Here is a 21,433-nt window from a genome sequence, read left to right as displayed (position 1 = left end):
CCCAGAGGGATCGGGTAGAGAGGGAGGTGGGATGGGGGATCGGGATGGGGAATACATGTAACTCCATGGCTGATTCATGTCAATGTATGACAAAACCCACTACAATATTGTTAAGTAATTAGTCTCCAACTAATAAAAATAAATGAAAAAAAGTAATGCTTACTAAAAGTTTTGAAATTGTGCAGAAATTCTAAGTGAAAGCAATACTAATTTGTACAAAATAGAAGCATGTATTTTTAAAAAAGCAGATTCAATAGAGAAATTTCTGTATTGGTTGTGATCACTCAAAACAATCATTTGAATCTCTTGACCCCAAAAAGCATTTCCTATTATTGCTGATGTGTTTGACATTGACATGATGGAGTCAGGCTGGTATTAGCCTTTAGCCATTTTATGAAGGATGGCAGGTGAATTGTGGAGTGGGAGAAGTAGAGCTGGCCCTAGAGAAATAATGTGAATATGTGCTCAGTCACTCAGTCATGTCTGACTCTTTTCGACCCCATGGACCATAGCCTACCAGGTTCTTCTGGTTATAGAATTTCCCAGGCAAGAATACTCATGTGGGTTGCCATTTCCTACTCCAGGGGATCTTCCTGAGACAGAGGTTGAACCCGTGTCTCCTGTATTGGCAGCTGGACTCATTACCACTGCACCACCTGGAAAGCCCAGAGAAGTAATAGGTGATGTAAACTTCTCTTTCCAAAGAATCCAGTTTCTCCCTCTTCTTATACTTACTTTAGTGCTGGCTTTTTCAAGTTTCAAAAAGTAAAACTTACTTGACTACCAAACAGGACTGAAGTTACCAGTGTGTGGCTCTCCGTTCTCCCAGGTACATACTTTTTATCATCATACTATTTTCTGTGAATTCATTCTAGCCTGTTCTGCTAAGCTTGTCCAGCACTGCCTGAATTTATGAAAAAAGTAGTTTCAGGTAGATATTTCTAAGTAAAAAAAGAAATCTGTGCTGACCTTCATATTTGACACTTTTCCTTGCAATTTAAAAGCAAATGTTAATCAAATCTATAATAATTCATTTCCTTCCTACTAAGTATAGGAAATACCAAATCATACAGCTCTGGTTGATGAATATTGTTGCTGTGTTGCTGAAACTTGACTTTATCCGGAGGCCTGGGTAGCTGGCCAGTGATTTACTGAATCACTGCACAAAATCATATACCCCCTATTGGCAACTACTATAAGCTTAGAAGCTAGTAATCTCATTCCTCCAGCGATGTCTGACACCTGTGAAGTGCAGTTTTATGATATAATTGATCTTTTCCTGAACTTAAGTTTACCAGAATTCAATCCTTTTTGATGGGATGAAACATTTGCTTTGCTGATTTGTTCCATGTATAAAGGGGAACATAGTAGGTAGTGCATAAATGTTTGTTGAATGAGTAACTGAATTCTCTTGACATTAATTTACAATAATTAAACAATCTTTTTTATGATCTCTCCTTCAGAAATAAACCACAAGTCAAGTTTAGTTAGCTGAATAGAGAAAGTTTTTACTTGTAGTTTTTTTGGGTTAATAAAATAAAGGCTTATAATTATTTGTCCCTGATCCTTACAGTTACTTAACTCTCAGGAGAGCCTTTGAACTGAAATTTTAGTTTTTTGTTTTTTAAAAAAGTATTAGCTATAGGAATGGGTTTACAGGAATATTCCCACTTCCCCTTTTCTTTTAAATAGTTGTAAGATCAAGAAATCCAACCATCCAGTTTTATTTATCACTGATTAACACCCAGAGCGCTCATTTCTCTAACAAATTAATGAAGTTTCAAGACTCACTTACTCTTATGTCCAACTGACACCCAAATAGTTCCCATTTATTTTGATTTAAAATAACTATGATCATGATAACAATAATTTAATAAAATAATGAGTACCCACATATACAAAACCCAACATCATTTATGTTGTCTTTAACAGTTTATATCTGAAATGAAACAAAATTATTCTAAAGTGTACTTGAATATACATTAAAAATTCAGTTGCTATTAGAAGGTTAATATCCTTAGCACATAAAAAATGGAATATAAAATTGTAAGGTTATATTCTTAATGGCATTTCAAGGGGGTTCTTCAAACACCACATTTGAAACATCTGGTAAAAATTGGGTTACTCTAGAATATATTTTATAATGTATTTTAATTAATGGGGAAATATGCTGATATTTAAAATTAAATGAAATTAAAAGATGCTTGCTTCTTGGAAGAAAAGTTATGACCAACCTAGATAGCATGTTAAAGAGCAGAGACATTACTTTGCCAACAAAGGTCCATCTAGTCAAGGCTATGGTTTTTCCAGTGGTCATGTATGGATGTGAGAGTTGAACTGTGAAGAAAGCTGAGTGCCGAAAAATTGATGCTTTTGAACTGTGGTGTTGGAGAAGACTCTTGAGAGTCCCTTGGACTGCAAGAGATCCAACCAATCCATTCTAAAGGAAATCAGTCCTGCATATTCATTGGACGGACTGATGTTGAAGCTGAAACTCCAATACTTTGGCCATCTGATATGAAGAACTGACTCCTTGGAAAAGACCCTGATACTGGGAAAGATTGAGGGCAGGAGGAGAAGGGGACAACAGAGGAGGAGATGATTGGATGGCATCACTGATTCAATGGACATGAGTTTGAGTAAACTCTGGGAGTTGGTGATGGACAGGGAGGCCTGGCATGCTGCAGTCCGTGGGGTCGCAAAGAGTTAGACATGACTGAGGAACTGAACTGAGCTGATGCTGATAGTAAGACAATATTTATTTATACTTGATAAGTCTCTTAGTCTTGAAATTGTTCTTAGTGATATAAAAATGTATCTGTGTACTTTACTACACTATAGGCTAACCAATTTCTAGAAAGAAAATGAAGTCGCTCAGTCAAGTCTGACTCTTTGTGACCCCATGGACTATAGATTACCAGGCTCCTCCGTCCATGGTCTTTTCCAGGCAAGAGTACTGGAGTGGGTTCCTTCTTCAAACCAATTTCTAAATGATGCTATTTTTGAAGTCATAATGTGATGTATTGAAGTCTAAGACCTTACTGAAGAATCGATTGAGATATCCTTGATTAACACAATGTGCCTACCTCAATGTGAAGAATGTTCCAATATAAAAATGTCTTTAAAAATTTAAACATATAGCTTCAATATTACTTAGTATATTAATATTAAACTTGCAGAGCTATTATAAATAAAACATCACATAGCCTTTCTGATTATATAGGACATTTGTTTGAAACTCATCACAAGGAAGTCAAATGAGAAAACATGATACTTCAAAATTTATCACCACTAAAGAAAACTTTAAAGTTCCTTTGCCATTAAAAAGTGTCATTAGTAGCATATTCATTAATAAAGGAGAGGGCAGGATTATCTAGATTTTGATTACAGATTCTCTTTCTCTCTCCCTGTTTTAGGGATAATATTTGGGTTAATATCTCAACTGGGACAAGGCAAAAATATATTTTTAATTTAAACATTTCTAAAGTTACTATTTTTGGTCTTCTGTCCTTGTATGCAAATAATATTTCTACTTTTAGCCCTTCCCTTGTGGCTCAGCTGGTAAAGAATCCACCTGCAATGTGGGAGAACTGGGTTCGATCCCTGGGTTGAGAAGATCCCCTGGAGAAGGGAACAGCTACCCACTCCAGTATTCGGGACTGGAGAATTCCACGGACTGTATAGTCCATGGGGTAGCAAAGAGTTGGACATGACTGAGTGACTTTCACTTCACTTTTTAAGCATTCATTTATCCCTTAATAGTAGGGCTTCCCTCATAGCTCAGTCGGTAAAGAATCTGCCTGCAATGTAGGAGACCTGGGTTTGAGTCCTGGGTTGGGAAAATCCTCTGGAGAAGGAAATGGCAACCCACTCCAGTATTCTTGCCTGGAGAATCCCATACACAGAGGGGCCTGCTAAGGAACTTTGTGAGGGTGGTAAATAGGCAGATGACAAGACCCATGGGCTTAGAATTTTGCTAGAGAAATCTGAAGCAATTAAAGAACAGCATCATATCACATAAAACCACACACAGATCACATATAACCTAGGCATGTGGAGAACTTGGGTTAAACTGATCAAAGATGGAACTGGAGTAGGGCTATGGACTGGATTGCATAGCCTGGGGAAGAAAGAGATGTGTGCGTCTGTATGTTGGGGGAGGTGTGTGTGCGTGTGTGTGTGCATGTGGCATGTGTGTGTTTATATGATGTTGATATGGAGAACAAGAAAATAATGAGAGAACAATATGGATAAAAGAGAACAGTGCTACATCTTAAAATGTCTTATAATGGGTTTAGAACTTTTATGAACACTATTTAGAGAGATATTGAAGGTTCTTTAAAGTAAAGTCAAATTCTAAACTGCTTAAAATATTACTGCTATCCTTCTTTCCTATTGCTTTCAAATTTTCTAACTCCTACAGATGAAGTTTTTTTCCCCCTGTGTCACTAGTACATATCACTGGAATAACTTTACCATTCTCTCTCATTTTTTTTATGTGGCTTCTTTCTGGTGATTAGGTACATGTGTCCTGCTACCTCTTGGCTTCTGCTACTAATAGTGAACTATATTTAACTATCAATATAAATATAGATTTAGTTGACTGAAAATAGAGTAGTTCTTGGTTGAATATTTGTGAGGATCTATTTTGTTACGTACATACAATTTAAGCTGGTCTTAAAATTATAACAGAGAACAACTATTCCTCAGCAAATCTCAATATAGTAAGAAATGTCTTTCTCTCTTGCTATTTTTCTTTCTAAAAATGATAGTTTTTCATGCCCATGATGGAAATACAGAGCACTGGAGCTCTGGCACTGCAGAAAATGCTCAAGACCTTCCAGGCATAACAAATAATAGCACCACAGAGGAGAACACAGGTTCTTTCTGCATCAGGGAACAGAGTGGCATCATATCTAAAAGCACTGATGCAACAATTGTACAGAATCCCAATGCAAGTGTGTGTATCAGGAGCATGTAAAAATAGGGACATTTGTTTCTCTGAGTTATGAATTCTTGCACTCATGAATATTTCCCCATGCTACTACCAAATTCTTTATTAGTAGCTAAAAATTTTCTACCAAGGTAAGAATAATATCTCTTTCTAGTCAACAACCTTATAGACTCAAAAGATATAAAAATGGATGTATAACTAAGTCATTTTGTTCCTGAAAATCAGAAATTGTAAATTTAAAATGCATTGTTAATTATAGCCATTTAAACTTAAGCCTAGGATGTGATTAAAATAATAGCAAAACACTTTTGTAGTGGGTTGAAATTAAAAGCCAGTGTTTTTATGCATGTAAAACATGGCAAAAACAACTCCAAAAAGAAAACCAGATTTGAGTTAGTTTCACAAGTCTTTCAGACTAAAACCTCAGCCATATTAGACTCAATTATAAGATTTTTAAAGCACACAGTAGAACTCATTGTACACAATAGGTGCTTATTAAGTAACTGTTCAATGATAGATCATTTTGTAATCACAAACTGTGGAGGAAAACTAAGTTATCTTCCTAAATTTTGTTTCATATATTTGAAACAGGAACTTGAAACAAATGCAGTGCCCTCTAAAAGAAATTTATGAATTATTTATAGTTGAGAATAGAACATAAAAAGGAATAACAGGGCACAAATATCCATAATTTGGTCATTTGAAATGGAAGCAGGACATCAAGCCTGTCTGATTAAAATTAAAAGTGCTGTTATGAAGTTAGCACATGAATAAAGCAGAGGCCTGGTAAAAGAGAATTTTAATATGCTCTATTCTCCAGCATTGATATCGACAAGCTCGGATCAGTTTGGGCCTATAACTGCTTAGATAGGAACCTAGTTAGTTGAAATATTGTATGTAAGGAATGACTGTCAGTGGACCCGTGTCAGCAGTGGGAAGCTATGTTTGAAATAACCATGTCGTTAATCTCCTGGGGACACAGGTGACCCAAATGGATAAACCATAGATTTGCCCAAGCTGGAGGAATTTTAGAGATCAACGCCTTTGCTATACAATTGAGGGAACTAAGAGGTCAAGTGAATAGACCATGGTCTACAGCTACTCAGCAACTCAGTTCTTGACACCCAGGCCGGCACCTTTTTTCTCCATGGTACAGGATAATGAAATAGAAACTGTATTTACTGAGATTACACACATTAACAAACCGGAGTGGCAGTATGGCAGTGGCTGTCACTTTAGAAGATGAAATCACCTAAGTAAGAGATCAAATATAAAGAATGAAGTTGAATTGGGATGGATGTCGGGGGGCTCAAATGGACAAAACAACAGCTTTAGAAAATGCAGTGAAGGATGGCCACGTGTATAAATACATGACGATGAGTCAATAGTTTATAACAGTGTGAGGACCATGTGGATGCATGAATGCCAAGTGGGCAGGACTTGTAATTCTGCCATTATATTCTCCATTAATCATTCCTTTACTATGTATAGTTATGAATGCTAGTTACAGAAGGCTTTAGAGAGATTTCAGGAAAGTAAGTGTAAGCAGTTGGGACATAAGAATGGTAATCCTGAAAGTTGGCCTTTAAAGGGAGACTAAATAACGGACTTCACGAAAAGATTTTACCCATCCAGAATAACCATCCCTTTAAAATCTCAACTTTACGTAAAATGTGACAACACTGATTTAAGACTAAAGAATATGAGCTAGATGTAGGTAAAACTCTCCATATGGTATGAGTTGTGTAGCCCACTTTCAAAATTTGAGTGATATAATATGAGCAGTATTATTCTAAACAGTCATATGAAAGATCAGATGGATTCTCTTGTTTCTTTGGTAATATGATCCTATGTGAGAGGGGAGAGGGCTTAGTTACTGCCTACTCTTCTTTGCTTCCCTTAGTGGAGCAGGAGGGAGAATAGCAAAGTGGAGGTGAAGTCTGAGGGCTGGAACTCTGTTTCTGCTCAGTTACTTCAGCTCCCATTAATCTTTAACCTTTTACAGTTATTTTGTTAAAATGAACAATAGCAATAGCAATAGCAACAACAATAATAATAGCCAGTATTTACTGAATGGTCAATCTTGGCTGCACGCTATTCTCAATACTTTACATCCATTTTTTCCCTATTACTACTTTATGCAAGTTACTTAAGCTCTCTGTGCTTCAGTTTCTTCATTTGTAAAGTATGGATTATAATAGCATCTGCTTATTGTGATAATCAAGTGAATTCATATATGAAAAGTGTTTAAAACTGTCTTCAGCACAAAGTACTTAATAATAGTTATCATTATCATCTCATTTTTGATCCTTAAAACGCAATCTTCAAAAATATTGTGATTGCTGCTACTTATTCCATTTATAGGTAAGCAAATAGAGACTCAAAGAGTGTAATAAACTGTTTTCAAGATCATAGAGATAGTAAGGGATATAGAATAAGAACTTGAACTTCCAAATCTTATGCTTTTTAATCTCCTTGCCATCGTGGTCTTCCTCTTCCAGGCACCAAAGGCTCAGCCACACCACACTAAACTTTTCTGATTAATAGTGGATCCTTATGTTGATCTACAGTTTGCTCATTTTATTATTTCCTTTCTCTGAAATGGCTTTCCTAACTTTGTCAAGTAAATAAATTTAAAATTATCCTTCAAGATTGAGCTCAGCTGCTACCTCTTCTATCTCACCTTCCTTCTCCCATATTCACAGAGTTAATTGCTTGCCTGTGTTTCTCTTACACTTATCTCACATATCTCTCTTACAGCACTTATCACATTGTCTCATAATTTGTTCTCTGCTGCTAGATGGTGAACTATGAGAGAATCAGTAAAAATTAAAATTTACTTAAGATGCCAGACTTCCTTCTAAGGCCTTCATAAGGATGCCCTCGTTGAATCCTTTCAATAACCCCAGGATGTATGTTCTATTATCCCTTTTCCCTTGAGGAGACATAGAAAGGTTAAGTAAGTTGCCCAAGATCATAAATGCAATAGGCACACAATAAATGATTGCTGAATTGAATTATATTTAAGTAAAAATGCTTACTAAAAATGATCAGAAATTTCCTTTTTTCCCTGAAGAAAATGAAATCTCTCAATTCAACATCGTTTTGGATAGAGGAGAAAAAAATGAACTTCTCTTTCATCTAGTTCAATTTTTTCTTTCTTAAAGCTATGAAAAGAAACAACCAGTTACCTTTAGCTAGTTGAAACTCAATTATCAGTTCAGCTTTAAAGTTTTTAAAATAATATAATAACTTTTTCCCTTGATATAGTAAATGATTTACTTTCCAATGATCATTATTCACATGATCTTGAACAGCCATATAAGTTAAATGATATTTTATTGTCTATTCAAAACCCAGTAATTCAGGACATGCATTACAATGTCAATTTTAATACTTGTATCAAGAATCTATAAGTTTCCAAACATACAGATTTAAAAAAGGAATTGTTTTCTGCCTCTAAGCCAAGACTCTATGTCTTTCTGAGGATGATGAGGTACCAGAAAGGATGCCGGGTGTGAATAATTTCAAGCCCCAAACCACTTGTGACTCCTTTAAGGCCTTTTTTTTTTTCACATTCATTCAGAGGGAAACACACTCTTTACTTTCCTCTGGGGCCTTAAGGGCTCCAGCCCCTGTATTAACTGCCTAATTTGGTGGGAGGAAAACTGGCTTTAATAGCTTTTTGAGCAGTAATGGACATCATCCCCTTAGCAAAATGAGATGACAGAAAAATTGTTTCTCTATTTTTAAAAACAAGATCTTGTTTATGTAATCCTTTTATAAAGTTAAAGCCTCTTGGTTTAAATATATTTTTTATATACTGCTTGTTACAATGCAGTAAATGGCAAAATGAGTTAGCCAAACAATCTTTTCTCCATCACCCCAGTTCTCAATAGCCCTTTAGCTTTTATGACTGCTTTGACTGATGATAAAAAATAATCCAGCCATTTCCAAATGCTATCTTAGTTTGAACCACATATAGAGTAATTTTGAAATTGTGCCTCAAAATTAAGTAATTCCATCATTTTAATATGGTATTAAAAAAAAGCTTGTGAGAAAATTAGGAAAGTCATAGAACACTAGCATGCTCAGAATCAAGAACAACAGCAAAAAAAGTCAGCAACAGACAATTATTTTAGTAGACCCTGCAATTTCCATTAAAAGCATTTAAAAGAGAATATTAACAAACATGAAAGTGATTCATTTTTGCATAGAAAAATAAACTCACACGATTTTAGAATCTTAAGTAACCCATAATTCTGGGAACTGTTCACCTTGTGTTTAGCCAGTATTTGAAACACTGCCATTTCTCATCTTATTAATTTCCTTTTTCATATAGTTAACATAAGCCAGAGTTTTTGTTCTGCTTTAATAACAATATAGTTTATGCTGTATGTGGAATAAAGAACAGAACAAAGTAAATATATCTAATGTGAATATGCAGAAAGGAAGGGTTTTGGTTCTGTTTGCAGCTCTCCTACAGTAATTCCCATTGCAACACAACTCACTATTATATGATGTAGCTGAAAAAGATATGTCTCTAATTGTACATTTCATTGTATTTGCAATATAAGTAAATTTTGGAGGCCAAATAAACTTTTCAGCTGATGGGGGTGAGGTAGGGAGTTTTGTTGTATCTACAGTAAGGAATAAGAAAAATATTGAAGGAGTAGCATGCCTTCATAATGAAAGACATGTAACCTGTTTCACAGGTTATTCCTAACTTTGTTTGAGCACCTTGGGAGTTGGCATTTTAGTGCTTACTTTTGACTGCACTTTACCCAGGCATTCTCATGCTAAGTTGCAGGAAGTTGCAAGTAGGGAAGAACACCACCTCCCTATCTCTTGAAGGAATTGAAATGTCTCTTAAGTGGAAGTGGAGAGTCAGGACATGGGAGAACTTTTAACACTCAGGGTTTGCTGTTACTTTGTATATAGCACTAATTGGAAACTCAGGGTTCCAAAACACAGCACAGTGATTCATATACATGAAATGTGAGCAGAATAGGGAGGTTTCCCTCTGAGTTGAGGGAGTTGACGTATAAAAGACCCCAGGGAATACTGGAAAAGACAGGTGATAAGGCACTGAAGGAAAAATGGAAAACAGTCCATTTACAGTTATTATTACCAAGTCCATCTTAGAAACATTTACTATTGTAACACCTGTAACTTGTTGCTACTACATATTACTGTGATTAATTTTGTATTATTCAAATGGAGCCACTATGAGAAACTGAACAAGTTACTCACCTCCTTCTGCCTCAGTTCATATTTACATAGGATTTCACAGTTATAAACTGAAAGCCTAGCTCCGGCTGGGTATCTCACAAATAAACCCACTGTGTGCAAAAGGAACCAGATGAGATGTGTAGACACATCCATGCAAACACATCACCATTGTTAAGGAAAACAATTTAAAGCCTGTTCAACTCAGATATAATTAGTCCTAGAGGGACACATTATTATTGATAATAGGTTTTTCTCACAAGGAAGTTGAACTCCCCAGTGGGGATGTATTTTTATGGGTTGAAGATTAGTAATATTTCCAAATTGAATTAGTTACAACTGTTTCAAAATATTGAATATTGGAATGAGTACCAAAATAGATAATGTGATTTGGTCATTAAGACACTGAAGCAGACTTTTATTTTATATGATTGCTACCATTACTCATTGACTTATAAATAATATGATTAACTGGGGATGTATCTCACCCACTGCTTGCCCCTTGACCTGAAATACCAAGCTAGTCATGAGTAAGCTTAAATGAGGGTCACTACAGTTCAGTATTATTCACTGATCACTGGGGCTGATCACTTACCTAAGCTGTTGGAATGTGTTATTCCAGAAAGCTAGGTAAAATCAGGCAACCCCACTTGGTTGTTGTTGTTGACTCCCCAGTTCCCTATTCTTAATCCATGCCTCAGATTTTTTTCTCATATAATAGAGGCCAGTGTTCAGAAAACCTGGTCTCTCTGGCCTCAAAATCATTGCTGAGTTTTCTCCTGATTGCTGGTGATATTTGAACCTCTCAGCAAAGTTCTTTATAAATATACTTGTGGTAATTATGTCTCCACTGTAAACTTTTTGAACTGGAAACATAATGTTATCAGAATATCATTCAATAACATTTCCTTTATTGTATTTTAGATGATATTTTTAGTACTAAAAAGGGGTCTTTATTGCTAGATTCAATTCACTGTTGTATATTAAATTTTGTCTCAGGTCCAATATAAAGTAAAAATGAGTTCAAACAAAGTGCTTATTAAATCATGGCTTGAATCATCCTTATATGAGCTAAACTGCATATATCATTGAGATATTTCAATGATTTCTTTTTCCTTACTTATATTTATATTGATGTTCTTTACAGAAACACTGTAGCAATAAATAATTCTGTTCCACTCAATTCCTAATCTTATTTTTCAGGTACCAAAAAAAAAAAAAAACCAAAAAAAAAAACCAAAAAAAACAAAACACCAAAAAACCCCAAACAAACAAAAGCAATAACAACTTTTCTGTTTTTGTCATAATGTAATTATAAACCATTCTTTTTACAAGTTATATAGTTAGAATCCAAGATTTCCACCATGGCCCAAATTAAAATGTGATGTCTATATTAAAAATCTGAGCCAGCCAGCTAAGCAGGTTTACATCTTTAAATATTCTGGCTTGTAAGAATAAATAAGTATGATAAGCTACCAAATAATGCTTTTGCAGACATTATTATTTGTCAGCTTTATACTCCCTTTCATTCATGCATTTCCAGTTCCACAATATAAAGTAGCTACAAAAATTAAAAAAACAAAACTATAATAAAGTTAGTCTTGCTATTTTGTGCTTGCCTCCCTGGTAAGAAAAATTAAGTGCCAAAAATGTAAAATTTATTTCAAGAAAAGTAACAGGCTACACAAGTAAATTTTGGCAAATGCAACTTTATATTGAAATTCACACATCTGTATCTTTAAAGAATGAGACTCACAGACTCTAATGTATTTCTAAAATACCAGAAATTATATTATAAGCTTTCACAAGTTAAAACTGAAATAATTTAAACGACCAATACACTGAATGTGCAGAAAGTATAAACAAGACTGTGCCTTCGGTAGGATAAATGCTTCACAAATTGTGCAAGATGTCATACTAAGGCTGTGATCTCCCCTTAACAGCCGACTTAAAATATAAACACACATCAACTGCCTGCTTCTTAGAACACACTAGAATGGGTAGCACACCTCAGAAAAAAATTTCATTATCCCAGTGATGTGCACCTTAATTTTCAAATCATGTGAGGAAAAAGGAATAAGAGTGTTAAATGATCGTCCATGCACTTCCAGATGCACGACCATGACCAGTTACTGATTCAGTTTCCCTTGACTCCAGTTTGCTCCAATACTAAACAAGATGAAAGATACTAGATAACCCTTTAAGGCAACATGTGTTTATTCTGCATTATTAGAACTGTTCAATTGTGACTGGTTGGTACCATTAATGTTGCCTCCCAGACCAATATCTAGTATTCATAAAATATAGATGAATTAGAAAAAACTTTATACCAAATCAACAAAAACCACATAATACAGTTCGATGCTAGCAATTTCACTAGTAGATAAGGAAAGCGGTATTTAGAAATAGTAATGTATTAATACAAAAAAGTAAACTATAATTGGAACCAATATACTGCTTTGGAATGCTCCCCAAAACTTACAAGGCGATTTTTTAAAAGTGGTAATCCAATTAATTCATGGCATGTCTTTAGTGAATTACAGTACTTTAAGTCCCCAAATATTTTAGTCCTTGCAAAACAATAATAGTATGAAATGTTTTACAGTCTTCAAACTTCTAAAATTAGTTTTTTATCAACACAATTTACCTCATGTCAACTTAATTTATTAAGATGTCCAATGCTAATTGAGTTTTTTTTGATGTTTTTTCATAAGTAGTCATATACACAGCATTTAGCACTGATACTTAGCACCTGCTACTTTCATTATCTAGTTTTCAACCACATAAAGAAACTTAGGGCAGTGGTTCAGTCCTTTCTTAATTACAAACCTTCACCGGCAGTCAGCAGGATCACTCTGAGATTTAAAATAGGATTATAGGTGAACTATTGCAAAGACTGCAGAATGTTGCCCAAATCCTTATAACTGCTGATCCCATTCTTGATTTTCTTCTCAAGAAATGGCTACAGGCCACAATTGCTTAGCAGAGAAGGTTAGTGTTTCACAAGGCTAAAGATTTACAGATGCTCCTTCATATAACACAGTAAGGTTCCCTTGGTAACCTGGATTTTCTGCAGTAAAGAAGGGTTGTGCTGAAACAGCGCCTCAGCTCCCTGTTGGAGAAAATGCAGACAAAAGGATTGATTCCTGCTTGGGCAAAACTCATCCAGACAGCAGCTGTTAGAAATCCCCCTGGTACTACAGGCCCTCTTGCAAAAACTCTCCAATAACAGGCCACCAGGTAGGGGCCCCACAAGGTTAAGAAGAGAAAAGTCATTATATAGAACATTCTGCTGATTCTTTTCTCCATTTTGAATTCGTCTAAGACCAATAGCCTTCTTCTGCTCGTGGTGTTTGCATTTTGCCTGATGCCCAGCAAGGTGGGTGGTGTGGGACCCCTTCCAAATCCTGCTAGCCAATTGGCAGCTGCCTGGCCACTGGCTCCAGGACCATGAAAAGTCCAGTTCTGGCTGACTGCTGCTACAAACTGGACTGGCTTCATTTTCCTTCGGTCGTGGACAAAAAATATCAGCTTGAGGTAGACAAGCTGTGTAGCTAGGAGGATGAGGGCAAGGAGCAGCATAAATCCTAAGGAATCATTAGCCCTGAAGGAGCGGTGTTGGAAGGTACACTGATCTTCTTCCCTAATGAATGAGTAAGTGCCCACATCTAAAACTGGGGGGAATGCCATGGCCACAGACAGAGTCCACACCATGCAGATCACAGCCAGACACGTCCAAAAGGTCAGCCTCTTTGTATAGAAGCGATGATGGGCGATAGCTAAGTATCTGGTGACACTGATACAGAAGAGCATGAAAGCAGTGTGAAAACAGGACAAAACCCCCAGAAAGGCAATCACTTTGCAAGTCAGAGTCCCATAAGTCCAAGTAGAGCCATTTTTGACAGAGTTGAATACAAATGGGAAACAAATTGCAGATCTGAGGATATCTGAACAGCAAAGATCCAACAGGAAGTAGTAAGGTGCTCTATGCAAGGTCTTATCTTTCACGAGCAAAATGGAGATCAGAAGGTTGCCCACCACGCTGACTCCTATTATGAAACCCAAGGAAGTCAGTTTCAGAAAGGCTGTTAGAGGAGAGAGATTTTGCAAAATGTTGTCAGCTGCATGGCTATAGTTCGCCATAGATGGATGGAGGATAAAGATACAGCCTCAGTCAAGTCTCATGATCTAGATATAAGAACAAGGAAAAGATAGATCCATACATTTTACTGAAAATGTAATCCACAAAGAGAACGGATCCGATCTGCAGTCATGCTTCCTCTTTTCTTTCACTTGATTTGCCATCAGAATATCTGGGAAAAAAAAAAACAACAAGCTATCAGTTTTTAAGTTAACAAGCAATGATGTCAGGCAGTGCTAATATACAGCTGTTCATTTATGGGGAAGCAAATAAAGTTTTAATTTTGAATAATATTATTTGCTTTAGTATTTGTGCTTGAGATTTCAGAGAATTGACTTGTTTAGTTTTCTGAGGTGGTGAATTTTAAAATGTCCCTATTTAAAAGAACATACATTTGATTGGGCACCTAGAAGGAATAAAATGTTCCCCAAGCATAAAATATGCCAGTCTAGGAATTAATCACGGGTGTTGCAATGGAATCTACAAGATCGCTAATAGGAGACAGGAGACTACCCACATTTATTTGAGGTCTGTTAGTATCTATCAGTGTTTTCCCGGCAGCTTCTCTGCTGATATGGATCCAATGAACCCTTGCAAAATATATCTTTTAACTCTAGAGCCACTTTTCATGCTGCATATTATAAGAAGAATATTTGTTGATTCATCTTAAAGCATAATTTCAACATTAGACTTCTAGATTAATAGGAACTTGTCCCAGGATTTGATTTGATTTAATCTTTTGTCTTTCCCTTCCCTTCCCATCCCCCATTTCTGGCAAATCTTTTCTCTTTTAAACCCACATGATTATTAGAAATAGTTAATGTAAATACTCGTCAGGGAAACACCCAGAGGAATAATGCACTTTCATTTGTAAACCTTGGCTTGCCTGGTTTCAAATGAATTTAACATGAACCTGTATTTCTTGGGCAATTAAGCTTTTACCATTTGCACTGACAATCTTCGTTGCAAATCGCAAGTAGCTTCATTTTAAAACAAAATGCACATTGTCTCCTAGGTGTTTGGGAACCCCACCGGGGAAATCGGTTTCCTCTGTTATTCCCACGAAGCATGTTTCCTTTGCCACTTCTCACTTGCCTGGAATATGCTGATAGAAGCCCAGGCAAAACTGCGTTGGATGATTTTAATTTCCTCACCGGTACATCCCCGGGTAAATACCGATCGCATCATGCAACATTATGAAACCTGAAATCCGCCACCCCTGGATTTATAATGGGGGGGTGGAGGAGGGGGAGGGGGAGAGAGACATGCATTACATACGCGAAGATGGGGAGAGAGATTGCTTCTGTGCTGCAAGGGAACTGTTCCCGGTGATTCGCAGTCCGATATTCCTCAGTCTTGCAACGCTTTCCAGAAATGGAGCTCTCAATAAGCCCTACTGAAGATGCATTGTCTGAATGTACTTCCATTATGCAGTTTATTGTAAAAACACACACACACACAAAACCCACACACAAAAAAACTCAAGGAGGGCTCCTTCCCGGTCAACCTGCAGTTTCATCAGCCCTGTGCGCCCCCTCCCCCCAAACTTAACCGAGAGTATATCCTCCTACCTGTTGGCGTTGGATATCCCGACAGACTATAGCTTCTTCTTTCTATAAATTGCTGATTTTTTTTTTTTTGCCTTAGTGCCTTGACTGAGCATCCAGGCAGGGCTCGGCGGCGCCTGCGCGATGGAGCCTCCTTGAGCTCCAGCCGCGTCCTCCCCTGTCGCAGCGGCACCGTCTCCCCCAGTAACGCAGGGGCCGCGGCGGCGGCGGCAGCCGTGGCGAGGGCGGCGGCAGGGGCTGCTTCTGCCTCTGTGGAGCCAACTGGAGCCCCGACCCGTTTCCAGAGCGGGCTGGGTTTATTGAATGTCCTGTCCTGTTGAACTGGTAAAAATGGGCTTTTGTCCCCTGTGGCTGCTTCTGAACTTTTCCCTCCCTGCATTGGACGTGGGGATTTGGAAAGGCTAGCTCAGGACCTCAGTCCCACCCTCTTCGCTTAGGGCAGCGCATCCCGGTGCTGGGGGTGCCTGCCCAACCCTCAGCTTCCTGAAACCCCGCTTTCCCCAAGCAATTTTTCCCCATGCTCTTTAAGGGTGGTCCGAAGCACTGGCAGCTTCTTTTAGCTTTCTTCTTTAAAGATTTCTCCAGCTGACTGCATTTGCAGGTTAGCTGGGGGGGTGGGGGTGGGGCTGGGGCTGGTGGGGGTGGGGAGGGGAGAGAAGGGGTGGAGGAGGAAAGAAGAAAGAAGAAAGAAAAGAAATTTTTTAAAAAGAAAAAAAGCTCAGTCAGGAAAATTCTTGTCAATGGGGAAGAAGGGAAACCAGGTTAGGGTAGCCCTTTCTTTGTTAGTCATCTGTTCTCCAGTGCACGCAGATGCGCGGTAAGTAGGGAGAAGCCAAGTTCAGAGGAAAACTGCAAAATGATTTATGTCCATGCTACCTTGACGAAAATGACTGTAGAATCAGGCTTACACAAATTTTAAATGACCATTCCTCGCATTCCACCCCAGCAAGCAACAGCCTTTCTTTTATTTTCTTGCAAGTACGACTGACCAATAGATTGGTAATGTTAAAGCAGTTGTGTGTATATGAGTTTCCTTCTCCCCTTTGTTTTTACGGAAGAGAAACACTAGGAATATAACGATTCATGAAACTTACACCCGTTCAAAAGGTCCGATGATATCACAAGACAGCACATAGCCTGACACCTGGGTGCTTAAGGATGTCTCTGGAATCGTTCATTTCCTTATTTTACCATTTCAGAAGAATTTGTGCGGGTGGTACAAGATTTTAAACAATTCCCCATCTCCAAAAAAATGATCAGAAATGCTTTCATTAATTCCCAAGGTAAAAGATCTGCTTCTCCTCCTGCATGCTCATTGCTTTATAATAATCTGTTAATGAAACAGAAAAAATAAAGATCTTCTGTACAGCAATAATTTGATCTCCAGACAGCAGTAAAATACCTCATTGCTGGGTGGTGAGATTGTGACATTCGGGGGAACTCAAGCCAATCAGCATACAGATAATATGGGTTAATTTGCATATTGTATTTCTATTGGACATACTAAGGTAAAGCTTTCTCTGGTTTAAAGCTTAAAAATGAATACTTCACTGTCATGATGTCACAGTCATTACACAAAGCCCTATGTTGGTAATACTGAAACAAAGTTATATTTTCCTGATTTGTTTTGCTATGTCTTAAACTCAGTTAAGAGAAATAGACAATGATTAATATATATGTATGTATATATGTGTGTGTGTGTGTGTGTGTGTGTGTGGATGACCTAACTTTGGCATTCTCTTAAACTAGAAAAATCAATTCTACAGCAGTACTGGAAATAACTTGAGGGCATTTCCATTCTAGTGAAACATTCTACTTTTTCACAAAACAAGGAAATTCAGAAGTGTTTAAAACTATACATTGGTTTGCAACTTGTAAGTGAAATGTCAAATTCATTTCTGTGGAACTACAAATCAATTCAATTTGTTATTTGTTACTTCCCAATTACTGTCCCAATGTACTTTGCAAAGAGTTATTATTTCCTGAATTTTTACAGTTTTAAAAAATCTATAGGATAAGTGACAAATAAGTTTGCTGAAAATCCATGATATGCCCAATCTTAGGTTGTATGGATTAGGGAAAAACTTTTTAAAAGTAAATTTAAAGGGTGACTGCACAGCCTGCCTTTGAGACAATAATTTACTCTGCAAAAAGGTATATGGCCAAGTTCCAAGAGTTTAACTTTCCTTAAATTTCAAGAAGCAGGTATTGATTCCTTAAAAATAAGGGAGGGGATACACGTATGCAGTATTCTTTCATATCCACAACTCAGGGTATATTAAAGCTACTATTTTCCTTTGCAGTTGAGTGCAGTTACATCTACTAGTTTGGTTTTTCCAGCTGTTAGATGAGAATGTCATTTTCTTGCCTCACAAGGGGGTTTAAGAAATTAATGAGATATTTTCCATTTAGTTCATTAACTCCACTGGAGAAAACATTGAAGTCTGCATCTTCCACCAACAGGGTTTTTTAAAAAGTATGTTTAATACAGTAATAGTCAAAAGTTTTATATCATCTACAAATTCTCAGATATAAAATTATCACTTCAGTTGTTCAGATCATAACATTATTTGTTCATAGCTAATTTCTTTTTGATTCCTTATATCACCAAACTTAGAAAAATTGATTGTCAGGTTAAGAGTAAAGAGACAAAGCAAACAGCAAAATACTATATACACTGCATTTGAAGGACTCTAAAAGTTTGAAGAAATGTAGAAATTTTCAAGCTCTTGGCATATTATATTTACTATATTGATCAATGGATTAGGAAGACTGTTGCAATCTGTTTAATTTGGTTCTTATAATAAATATATATAATTTCTATTTCAAGTAGCAATTATCTTCTTTTATCAGACATTTCAGATTTTTGTCAAATGCACAATCTCATGATAGACAAATGCAGGATTTTCATTCTATGCATTATGTGAAAATGTGTGTCAGGAAGTAAACAATCCTTCCCAAATGCAGAGAATGATAGGCTCGGATACATTTCTAAAGATTTTGCAGTCATTCGTTTAAAGCACTATCTCTCCATTTTAAAGCTGTCACTAAACATTTAAAAATGTGCATATTTGATAGTCCCAAATGTTACTAAAAAGCTATATATGAAAAAGAAGCTTCCATAAAATTTCTGGAAATTATCTTGATAAGAATGACTCTCACCAGGGATTTTTGTACAGAAACATTTTTTAATAGATTATTTTAAAAAATTCACTAACCTAGAACAAGTGACCAACAGAAAGGGAGAGTATGCATTTATATTTTAAAAATGGTTTTCACCTCCTAATCTGTGGCCAAAAAAAAATGACCTTTTTCATACTGACATCTAAGTTACTGAAAGTTAGGGCTTTGGGAATTCTGCTTGACAAACAAAATTACGAAAGAATATACTATACCTAAAAGATTGCCACTAGGTTTTAAAAATCATACCTCTGGAATTTTGAATAACCATAATTGTGAATACCTCAGTGAAATTTCTTTAGAATTTAAAGGAAATTTAAAGGATTAAGACTATGGCATGTTTCTTTCCAAAATGATAAAAGAAATTCATTTGTCAGATTTTTCTCTTTACTCTGTCACAAAACAAGCCACCAAGTGTTAATATATTTAGAATTTTAAAGTTAGCATCTCTAAGACCTTTCTTCCCAATTTAATATCCAGGCTTTTAAAACTTAGCAGTTTACCTTTTCTGATCTTTATTGTTCACAATTTCATGCTCTCTGAAAACTTTTTCCTTTATTTAATTCATTTAACAAACATTTGTTGAGGTTACTCTGTAGAAATCACTATGTTAGATCTTGCATGAAGTGAAAAATTAAGAGATGGGATTGGTGTACAGCAGTTGCATCAGTGTAGGGGAAGCCTGAACTGGTTAAAAGTAGAGGAGGTAGAATGAACAGAAACAAAGGGATAGATCCGGGGTAAGAGGAGGTATGATTAGATAGGTAAGCAAAGGAAATTGAGGAATAAGAATTGAGTCTAAGGTTTGGAGCTTGGGTAACTGAGAGGTAGGAGATGCCATTAACTAGGGGGATAGTGAAAGTGAAAGTGTTAGTGGCTTAGTCCTGTCTGACTCAGCAACCCCATGGACTACTGTAGTCCACTAGGCTCCTCTGTCCATGGAATTCTCCAGGTAAGAATACTGGACTGGGTTGCCATTCCTTTCTCCAGGTAATCTTCCCGACCCAGGGATCAAACCTGGGTCTCCTGAATTTCAGGCAGTTTCTTTACTTACTGAAACATCAGGGAAGCCCTAACGTGGGGGAGCAAAAGTTAAAAAAGATGGGCCTGGTTTGGTAAGGAAGATAAGGAGTTAATTTTAGACAGATTGAATGTGAAATGCTGGTGGAACATTTAAATGCTGATGTCATACATGCAGTTGGAAGTGAAGACCACAGATTCAGGAAGCACTTATAGGTAGGTGATGGTGGAAGTAGGTTAACTGTTGGATAACAGTGCCAAGAGAGACTCTTGAGAGATAAAGTGAAAGTGTTGGTCAATCATGTCCAATTCTTTGTGACCCTGTGTGCCAGGCTCCTCTGTCCTTGGGATTCTCCAGGTAAGAACACTGGAGTGGGCTGCCATTTCCTTCTCCAGGGTATCTTCCCAAACCAGGGATCGAACCTGGGTCTCTGCATTGCAGGCAGATTCTTTTTGTCTGAGCCACCAGGGAAGCCCATTGATAGATAAAGTTGAGGTTAAATAAGTAAACAAACAGGCTCATTCTTCTCTTTCTGGACAAACTAAAAAACAAAAAGAATGCCTACGTTAGGAAACAAGAAGGAACATGGGAGAACCAGAGCTAGAAGAAAATTAAGGTTTTAAAAGGATGAGGGGTTAGAAGATATTATTGGATCTGGTGGTAAGGAAATCATTAGCAACCTTGGAGAGAGCAGTTTCAGAAAAGTAAGTCAGATTGAAAGGAATGAATAAATGAGGGGCACAGGTTTAGCGGTTTATAAGGTCAGACTCAGAAACTATTTTGCTATTAATGACAGTACTGTTAGTGATAAAGGTTTTAATGAATTCTCTTGATGTTTTGTGAACAGAATGTTATTTAAATAAGCATAGTATGCCTTTTTCTTTAGTTTGTTTCAACCATGTAAAAAAGAAAAGTGACCTATGTGGGTATAGCATGAGAGTAAGTGTGGTGCGTGTGTGTATGTGTGTGTGTGTGTTGGAGGAAGGTAGGAGAGCAAAGCGAGTGCTCATAAAATAATTAAGAATTGGGAAGTGTAATTTAATATTCAGGTTAATGAAGAGTCACACATATCTTATATGGATTATAAATTTTCACAGAATTAAAATGCAATATAATTTTAAAAACTCAAGAAGTCTAAGACATTCTTTTCTTTGATTACTCAGAGGTTACCTCAATGATACAGTGCATTAAGGCCATTATTATAAGCACCAGTTATATGATAGGTATGAGCAGATTATCATTATTTAAGCTTTTGTGGTGTTTAGCTTTTTGATAAATGGGCATCATTAAAGCATGGCTGAAAATAAAGAATGTTACCTTAGACTCTAATTTAAGAGCTT

General features: G+C 36.7%; 1 protein-coding gene across 2 annotated transcripts; it reads right to left on the bottom strand.

Annotated features, from left to right (window-relative positions):
* Positions 1–11,716: 11,716 nt before the first annotated feature.
* GPR85 (G protein-coupled receptor 85) lies at positions 11,717–15,965 on the bottom strand. Of its 2 annotated transcripts, none has more exons than XM_061166347.1 (3): positions 15,896–15,965; positions 15,603–15,720; positions 11,717–14,496 (listed from the first exon to the last, which is right to left on the bottom strand). In XM_061166347.1, the coding sequence occupies exon 3, from the start codon at positions 14,324–14,326 to the stop codon at positions 13,214–13,216; it is 1,113 nt and encodes a 370-aa protein (XP_061022330.1). In that variant the 5' UTR covers positions 14,327–14,496; positions 15,603–15,720; positions 15,896–15,965; the 3' UTR covers positions 11,717–13,213. The 2 variants fall into 2 exon arrangements, with proteins under 2 accessions (XP_061022330.1, XP_061022331.1); XM_061166348.1 differs by having other exon boundaries at positions 15,603–15,717; positions 15,896–15,964.
* Positions 15,966–21,433: the final 5,468 nt, after the last annotated feature.

This window comes from Dama dama, chromosome 18, assembly GCF_033118175.1.
Source record: "Dama dama isolate Ldn47 chromosome 18, ASM3311817v1, whole genome shotgun sequence".
Classification (NCBI taxonomy): Eukaryota; Metazoa; Chordata; class Mammalia; order Artiodactyla; family Cervidae; genus Dama; species Dama dama.
This window is presented reverse-complemented; position numbering and strand designations above follow the sequence as displayed.